The sequence below is a fragment of the Polistes canadensis genome, unplaced genomic scaffold (genome assembly GCF_001313835.1).
Source record: "Polistes canadensis isolate GaletaPanama2010 unplaced genomic scaffold, ASM131383v1 scaffold_371, whole genome shotgun sequence".
NCBI classification, from domain to species: Eukaryota; Metazoa; Arthropoda; class Insecta; order Hymenoptera; family Vespidae; genus Polistes; species Polistes canadensis.
The window spans coordinates 86624-96141 of record NW_014569918.1 but is presented as its reverse complement, the minus strand read 5'-3'; the positions used below and the strand labels follow the sequence as shown (position 1 = coordinate 96141).

General features: G+C 27.1%; 1 protein-coding gene across 1 annotated transcript in view; it reads right to left on the bottom strand.

Annotated features, from left to right (window-relative positions):
* LOC106792026 overlaps nt 1–8482 on the bottom strand; it is a 15068-nt gene extending 6586 nt beyond the window's left edge. The window contains exons 1-2 of the mRNA XM_014758134.1: nt 8466–8482; nt 4823–5127 (exon numbers count right to left, since the gene is read on the bottom strand). Coding sequence (XP_014613620.1) covers nt 4823–5108 — 286 coding nt within the window. The 5' untranslated portion in view covers nt 5109–5127; nt 8466–8482. The remainder of the gene's footprint in view (nt 1–4822; nt 5128–8465) is intronic.
* Between the last annotated feature and the right edge of the window lie 1036 nt (nt 8483–9518).

Genomic DNA, 9518 nt, shown 5'->3' with positions numbered 1-9518 from the left:
TTTTTTTTTTTTTTTTTTTTTTTTTTTTTTTTTTTAAATAGGAACCTTATTACAGAGGATTAAATTAAGGAAATACAAAAAATAAGATAAATGGCGCAAGATACACGATGGATTCCTCTATTTGCGTATAAGTATCTGAGTGTATGTGTGTGTGTTTTTTTTTTTGTTCTTTTTTGTTCACAAGTTCGTACATTAATAATAATAATAATAAACATAATAATATAATCGTGTTTATAGAATTAAGATTTGACATTAAAAAGATCGTGTCTTCTTCTTCTGCTTCTCTTTCGTCGTCTACCCCTCCTCCTTCTTCTGCACCTTTCCCTAATATCTTCTTTGGTCCTTCGAAAATAATTATCATCATCATTGTAATCGTGATCGTTATAATTTTCCTGATCGTCGTTATTATCGTTGACGATATTATTATCCTTGGATTGCAAGCTTCTTCGTAGACGTTTATCGACGCGTAAACGTGTAGTAGTATTAGTATTATCTCCACAAGTTGGATCATTGCAATCGATGAGAAGCCTTGAATCGCCTATCCATTTCCCATGGCAGCTCGAATTCATAGCAATTCTAACAGCACTTCCGGCCTCATAGGACGTCGATAGTTTCCATCTGCCAATACCCACGAACAACTTTCCTCTTCTACCTTCTTTAATAATACTACTACTACTACTAATACTATTATCGATACTACTACCACTAATAATTTTATTATTATTAATACTACTACTAATTCCATCATTTTTTTTATCTTCCTCGTCATCTTCCTGTCCACGTTCCTCCACGCATATTCTAGTACCTGAAAAATATGAAATATTCAAATGCAAATATAATTAATTGCAATTTTATTATCATTGACACACTAGGGTATTGTATTTTATTGTATAGTTTTTTAGAGAGACAGAGAGAAAGGGAAAAAAAAATTAAACAAAGAAACGGTGTTTGTATTTGAAAAAGAAAATCTTTTGAAATTATTTTTTTTTCAGTGCGAAATCGAACACATTTTTTATTATTTTGATTTTTTCGGTTTTTCTCTTTTACTTTTGTTATTTGCCGACCGGTGTCATACGAAGAGAGAGAGGAAAAAAAAAATATTATAGTAACATTGATACAATGTTTTTTCTAAAAAGAAAAAAAAGCAAGCTTTTCATTTTTTCGAGAATAGTATTTGAAAAAATTTTCGGTCGGGTATATATTGCGAATTTGTGATTAATACGTTAATAATAAAATATCGACGTGTCACAAATTCTACGATATGATTATTTTTTAAATGAATAAAAATATTCTCTCTCGTGCATCCGTTTGATTATTCATTTAAACCAAAATATTTTGTCAAAAATATAAATAATTAAATAATAATAAATTCTTTTTTTTTTTTTTTTTTTTTTTTCTTTTTTTTTTTTCGTTTTATTCTTTCACGTTTACGTGTTCGTCAAACTGAACGTAAACTTTTCTATATTTGTTTGTCGCGAGACGAGTTGAAAATAAATGATTAATATAATCGATTGATTTCAAATAGTAATGATAATACAATAAAAAAAGAACAAAGTATTTACCTAACACGAATCTAACAATACGAAGGAACTTAATTATTTTCGCGAAAGAAACTAAGAGACAGAGCGTGAAATAAAATATATAAAGTAAAAAGTAAAAAAAGTAAAAAGAAAAAAATCAAATATAAAACTTTCAAATATAAGAAGATAAAATTGTTTGTGTATTTAATACTCGATTTAGTAGAAGTAAGAACAAATAATAGGAGGAACGTGATGGTTACGTAGCTTCTTATGTCTTGAAGATGACAGAAGACTCTAACTTCCGGTCCCCGGAAGCAAGTTAATCGTCTTCCGGCAGAAAGCTTTGCACCTATTCGTTCCTTTAGCAAATCACTATGACTCCTTTTCCGTACTTATTCATTTTCTCTCTCTCCCTCTCTCTAATATTATCGAATTCACTTGAGCAGCTAGTAGTCATAAAAACGTTGTGTAATAAATCACGAGCTAAAAGAAATGAATTATTTTATAATCGTGAACGATTAAAATAATGTAAGATAATAATAATAATAATAAATTGTTTATTATGTCAAATGATAAATAATATTCAACGATATATTGAAATAAATTCTAATAATATACACGAATTTTATAATCGACGGATTATAGAAACAACCATTTAACTAAATTATCTTATCAACTTGTGTTCTCTTTTCTCGTCTACTATTCTCATCAAGTTCGTTGCTTTAACGCGATTTCACGATTTTAATTAAACGATACAATTTCTTTCTCTCTCTCTCTCTCTCTCCCACTCTTTTTCTTTTTTTCTATTTCTGTCTATCTGCCTTTCCCTCTTTTTAGAAAAGAAAAGAAAAAAAAAAAGAAAGAAATTAGGTCGAGCGGTATAAAATCCTATTAATTTGAAATATCGATTTCTCATACATCTAACTTACTTCACGAATAAGAGAGAGAGAGAGAGAGTTACATCTGTAGAATACTCGTATTTCTAATAACATGGAAATATTAAGTTATTAAACAAAATAATTTTTAGTTTTTTCGCACATAGAGATTTCTTTAGGATTTCGTTCAAAAGGGTTGTTTTAATCCAACATTAATTATACCTATTTTAATATAACTTTAACGCGATCAATAATTTGTTTAATCTTTTGACATAATAATTTAACATTTTATACCTTATTATTATTACCCTATTTATTTTTGAATCCTATCGTTTGTCTTAAATATACATATCGATGATTATAAAAATGATCTCTTTAATTATTTTCAATAATTGTTAAATATACATTTTGATACGTGTTATCTTTAAAATAATGTAAATTATCTAGGGTTTTTCGCGTAAAGGAATTTTGTTTAATGCATAAATATATTTTGTTAGTTACCTTTCAGCGAGACCTAATTTTATTTTAAACCTTTAAACCTTTAAAACCTCTATTTAAAATTCTAGCAAAAAATATTTCAGACGTCGTTTAAAATCTTCTTAAATTTCGATCCTTTTTTCTTTTTGGCACATCCCATTGGAAATGAAAAATCATTGTCAAAAGTCAATGGCCAGGAAAGTTAAAACAAATGTATATTAATTCAAACAATCCTAATATTATTAGTAGAGTACATTAGAATGTTCAACATACCTTAAATGATTGTTAATTAATCGAAGAAAAAATGTATATAATAATATTATTTTATATAATAATCGCGTAATAAATAGAATTTCTTTTTTCAAGAAGTCATATAAACAACTTTTAATAAAATAACTTTGATAGAGAAGACAACGTGCCAGTCTGAAGGTGAATTTCGAGGAGGACGGTACACAGAACATATACTCCGTGCTTTTAGACAACTATAAGCACTTGTATCGAATAATTAACAATTATTTTAATGCACTAATGCACTCTACTTATGTTACAGGACAATTTTAACCTCCAAGTTATCATTATCTGAGATTTCGAAAAGGACAGTGCATCTAACATATATTTTATTAATATAATTATAATTAATATAATATTTATTTATATGATAATTAAAATAAGTTATAAATTAATAATTATTTATAAGATGATATATCGAACATTATCAAGGTATTCACATTAGAACGTTCCATAATCTCATTCTCTCTTTTTCTCTTTTTCTCTTTTTCTCTTTTTTTTCTCCATATCGTTTCATAAAATTTTATTCGTTAACGTCGTCTAAGAAAAATGTTTCCCGTCCAGAAGAAAAGAAAAGATAAGAAAATTTGTTTAAATTTGATTAAAAAGAAAAAAGCGAATAAATGCAATAACAGAAAACGTATGTATTAGACATTTGTATATTATGTTTCTTTCTAACGTGTATGTATATAAATATGTTATTACGTATACGCTAGTGAAAAGCGTGTAAAACCCGTTAAACGAGATTACAAATAGGGGGAAAAACTTGTCGTACGTGTTGAAAACGTCACACATTGAATTTATCGCGTTCGTCACGTCAATTTTGTACTCGAGTCGTACTACACCTATCCGTTTGCCTGACATGTATTTTCTTTATTTCATTTCATTTTATTTTATTTTATTTTATTTTATTTTATTTTATTTTATTTTATTTTATTTTATTTTATTTTCATTTTATTTTATTTTATTTTCATTTTATTCCCAGTTTTTTTCTTTTTTTTTTTTTTTTCGAAGATCGTACCCCACGAAGCAAATTTACGCTATCAACATCAAATATAATGAATAAAAATTATATTACGTTATATGTATGATAAGTCTATTGAATATCAAGAAAAAAAAAGGAAAAAAAAAGAAATGATTAACTTTTCTCTTTCATCGAACGAAGATTCGAAAGATGTTCAACAACTCGACTCCTTGTTCAAAGTGAACTTTGCTTAAAGGTAACTAATTACATTTAAATTACTTCGCAATTATGTAACTTGGAAATTAGGAAAAAAAAAAAAAAGAACAAAATGCACTCTAAAATAAACTCGCATAATAATTTTGCAAAATTATCGAACATTAAAAAGGACTTTGATGGTCTACGAAAGAGAAGAAACAAAATATTACGAAATATGTAAATTTTCGCGTATTTAATTCGCATCAGTGAATAATCCTGTATACTGTAAAAAAAAAAACAAAAACAAAATTAAAATGTAATAAGAAAGTCGTCGAAATAGGAAAGTTTTTAAATTGGAAGGATGAATCATAATTACAAACCCTTTCCCAGTCGAATAATAATAAATAATTATAAAGTATTAAAAAAAAAAAAGAAAACCTATATTTGACAGGTTTTACAAGGGGAGTAAAAAAAAAAAAAAGAAAATGATTTTAACAACTCACCGCCGCAAGTTTCTTTAAAATCGTCGCAACAATCGGCAAGTTTGAGACACGCGTGATCGCAGTAACACGGTTTGTCTCTTGGGCTTTCGATTATGGCATTAGGTGATTCCTTTTGTATGACACAACCGGAATCCCTTCCTTGACAACAAAGCTTAGCGGCACTGCAACTTCCGGCTTGTGTTGTGTCGATGTAAAAAATCAAGCCGAGAATGATAATTATTTTCAATTGAAATTGATCTAATATCATCGAAACACCCATCTTCCTTATTATCATTTTTCTCGTCATCGTGATAATATAATCATCCCTCGAATAATCAAAATAATATTCGACAATGATATAACAGAATAATAAAAAGAAAAGAAAAAGAAAAAGAAAAAGAACAAAATGGAACACGCTTAACAATCGACTATATATTTCAATCTATCGTTATTCTTATAATTATTATTGATGAATTGCTATGAATCGTTCATCGTTGAATAAAATAATGACAACGTACAACGATTAAACAATGACAATTTTGATAATGAAAAATATTTCATCGACATGATTCGTTCCTATCGTTTAAATTTTTTTATCTGCCGATCATTTGTTATTTTAAAAAAATACACGTTCAAAAAATTTACATTATAAAAATGAAATATTAAAAATTCCAAATTCAAAATATTAAAAAAACAAAAAGTGGGGTCTATATTATTTTTTTTCTCTTTCACTTTCACTTAAATAACTTTGAATTAAAATCGCGAAGTATTATCTCGATTATTTTTTATATACTATATAGATATATATATATAAAAACATATTTTATCTATGTCATATAGTTTTCTTTTAGCCCTGCAGCACAAAGAAGTTATTAAAAAGAAATGAAGAAAGAAAGAAAGAAAGAAAAAGTTACAACTGAGAATAGGACAATATTCTAAGAAGCTAGTTTGTAAGGCAGATATTGCTAAAGTTTTGTAGTACTTTATAATCACGAACGACATAATCTTACTTCCCTTTACATTTATCATTTCTCATTTCTCATTGTCCGAGTAGACTTTGTTTCCTTTTGTTTTCTTTACGAAATAATTAGCAATCGTTGCCAGTATTCTAAAAAAAAGAAAAGATATAATTTTTTATTTCTTTTTTTATAAATTGTTAACGTAACTCATGTTTTTTAAATACTGTGAAATGAAATGAAAAATTATTTTACGTATACCGTTGTCTGTGTTTCGTGTAAATGCCTATGTGTTATTGATTAATTCATTTTGTATATTTTAGAGAAGAGGTACATATATAGAGAACTACTATACAAAATATTAAATATAATTATTAACATTTTTTGTTTTGTTTCTCTAACGAATATAATTTATACATTTCTTGGATTGAAAAAGATTCTTTAAAAGTTGTTCATATTGAATTTGATAAAATATAATAATTATTTAACGTTATGTTATTATTGACCATTTCAGCTAACAGTTAATTAAATTTATTTCATTAAACGTAGTTTACCGTTGTAATAAATTTAACATTTATCTTGGCACAGTCGAATATTTATTAATAATATCTTTCATTATTGAAAATGTATATTTTAGCTTCAATTAGAATATTAATTTGGTTTGCTCTTTATATTATTACTATTATTATGAATAATTTATTAATATCAATAGACACATATAGATTTAAAATTGTACATGCATACTTTTCACCCTGTTTTAATGTAATTTAATTTTTACTTTCTTTTTTTATGATTTTTTGTATACGCTTAAGTTAATATTTTTATCCAAATATTTGATCATGAGAATTTACAGTGTGTAAAATTGTACCGAGAAAAACTTGTGCCGATTGAATAACAAATAATGAATTTATAAACAAATTTTGTATCGTATCTTGCGGGTTGATAATGTAAAAAAAAAAAAAAAGTATGAATTTCATTATTTTTGTCCTGCCGAATTTTTCAAACTTCTCAACTTTATATTATATTTATGTATTTATTAAAAAATTATTCGAAGTATGTTAATATCGTTATTTTATTTTTCAAAATAGATTTTAAATCAATGAAATTGTCTTTAATCAAAAGTCATCTAATAATTATTCAAATAAATAGGATTGAATTTTATCGCATGATATTCACGAGCACATCTTATACACACACAGGATATTTTCAATAAAATTGAATCCTCAATACCCGGTTTTGACAACTTTGGAATAGGTGGTACCCATCTGTGAATTTGAAATATTAATCCATGCTTTTATTTTCTGGTTTTTGTATCTTTATTCATCATTGTATAGAGATTTCAAGGGAGAAATTTGTTTTCTCTGGTTGAATATTTACCGAATATGTGTATATATATATATATATATATGTAAATCCGTTTTGTGTGTACGTATCATCTATATTTTGTTGTATTTGATTTATCGATAAATAATATATACTTTTATTCCAATGAAATTTTAATTATAATCACATTATTTATTGCGATCTAATATTACGTACCATTAGAGTACAATTAATTCAATATTAATTCGATAATATGATATCATTTAAATATTATTCATTTTCTATTATTCTACACGATTTGATTGATCGATTAATAAAAGTAAATATCATTTTTTATTTAACTACGTTCGTCCTTTATACAATGATCGATATTTTCTTTATATTAATCGATGCTTCGACAATAATTTAACGAAAGACAATCTTATATTTCTATAATACAAAAATGATTAAACATCTGAAAGAAATAATGTTCTATATCAAAAATATTAAATGATCAAAAACAAATTAAATAAAGAAAATCATATTTCTTTTATGTACATATAATTAAATAATATAATAATTACACCGTACACTTTTGTATTAATCAAATAAATCATTTTTCCATCATATATAACAACAAAATACAATATAAATAATAAAATTAATCGTAAAAAATATGATATACATATATATAAATTTAGCAGACAAAAAGAAAAGGTTAGTTCGGCCGTATAAAAGATAATCACTAAGGATTAGAATGAAAAGGGACCATATAGGGGGTGGTTTTAAATGAGGAATGAAGGAGGTTTAAACGTTAAGTGGTCGTACGTTGTTAATTCAGGCATGCGCTCGTAAGGTGGCGGCTGGTTTAACCTGCTGAGGGTTTTGCAAGAGGGTTTCGTAGGAACAAGACGAAGAACTATCAAGGACGAACACGAATACGCTATATATGCATAGTATAATAGTATAGTATAGTATAGTATAGTATTATATAAAAGAAAGAAAGAAAGAAAGAAAGGAAGAGAAAGAAAAAGAAAGAGAGAAAAAGAGATAGTGAATGAGTGAGTGAAAAAGATTGGGTGTTGTGTGTGTGTGTGTTTGTGCGCGCGCGCGCACCAGACGGGACGTGTTAAAAGGGGGAGAGTTGTGTGTGCAATCCGCGATACGATGCTGTGTGGTGGTACACCCTCGTTCTCGTTGAAATCGCCTCAGTTCATTCGCGACTCTCTTGACACGAGGGTGAAACGGGAAACACCGGTTGTTGTTATAGATATATACATACATTCATATATATATATATATATATATATATATATATATATATATATATCNGATATATATATATATATATATATATATATATATATATATATATATGAATGTATGTATATATCTATAACAACAACCGGTGTTTCCCGTTTCACCCTCGTGTCAAGAGAGTCGCGAATGAACTGAGGCGATTTCAACGAGAACGAGGGTGTACCACCACACAGCATCGTATCGCGGATTGCACACACAACTCTCCCCCTTTTAACACGTCCCGTCTGGTGCGCGCGCGCGCACAAACACACACACACACAACACCCAATCTTTTTCACTCACTCATTCACTATCTCTTTTTCTCTCTTTCTTTTTCTTTCTCTTCCTTTCTTTCTTTCTTTCTTTCTTTTATATAATACTATACTATACTATACTATACTATTATACTATGCATATATAGCGTATTCGTGTTCGTCCTTGATAGTTCTTCGTCTTGTTCCTACGAAACCCTCTTGCAAAACCCTCAGCAGGTTAAACCAGCCGCCACCTTACGAGCGCATGCCTGAATTAACAACGTACGACCACTTAACGTTTAAACCTCCTTCATTCCTCATTTAAAACCACCCCCTATATGGTCCCTTTTCATTCTAATCCTTAGTGATTATCTTTTATACGGCCGAACTAACCTTTTCTTTTTGTCTGCTAAATTTATATATATGTATATCATATTTTTTACGATTAATTTTATTATTTATATTGTATTTTGTTGTTATATATGATGGAAAAATGATTTATTTGATTAATACAAAAGTGTACGGTGTAATTATTATATTATTTAATTATATGTACATAAAAGAAATATGATTTTCTTTATTTAATTTGTTTTTGATCATTTAATATTTTTGATATAGAACATTATTTCTTTCAGATGTTTAATCATTTTTGTATTATAGAAATATAAGATTGTCTTTCGTTAAATTATTGTCGAAGCATCGATTAATATAAAGAAAATATCGATCATTGTATAAAGGACGAACGTAGTTAAATAAAAAATGATATTTACTTTTATTAATCGATCAATCAAATCGTGTAGAATAATAGAAAATGAATAATATTTAAATGATATCATATTATCGAATTAATATTGAATTAATTGTACTCTAATGGTACGTAATATTAGATCGCAATAAATAATGTGA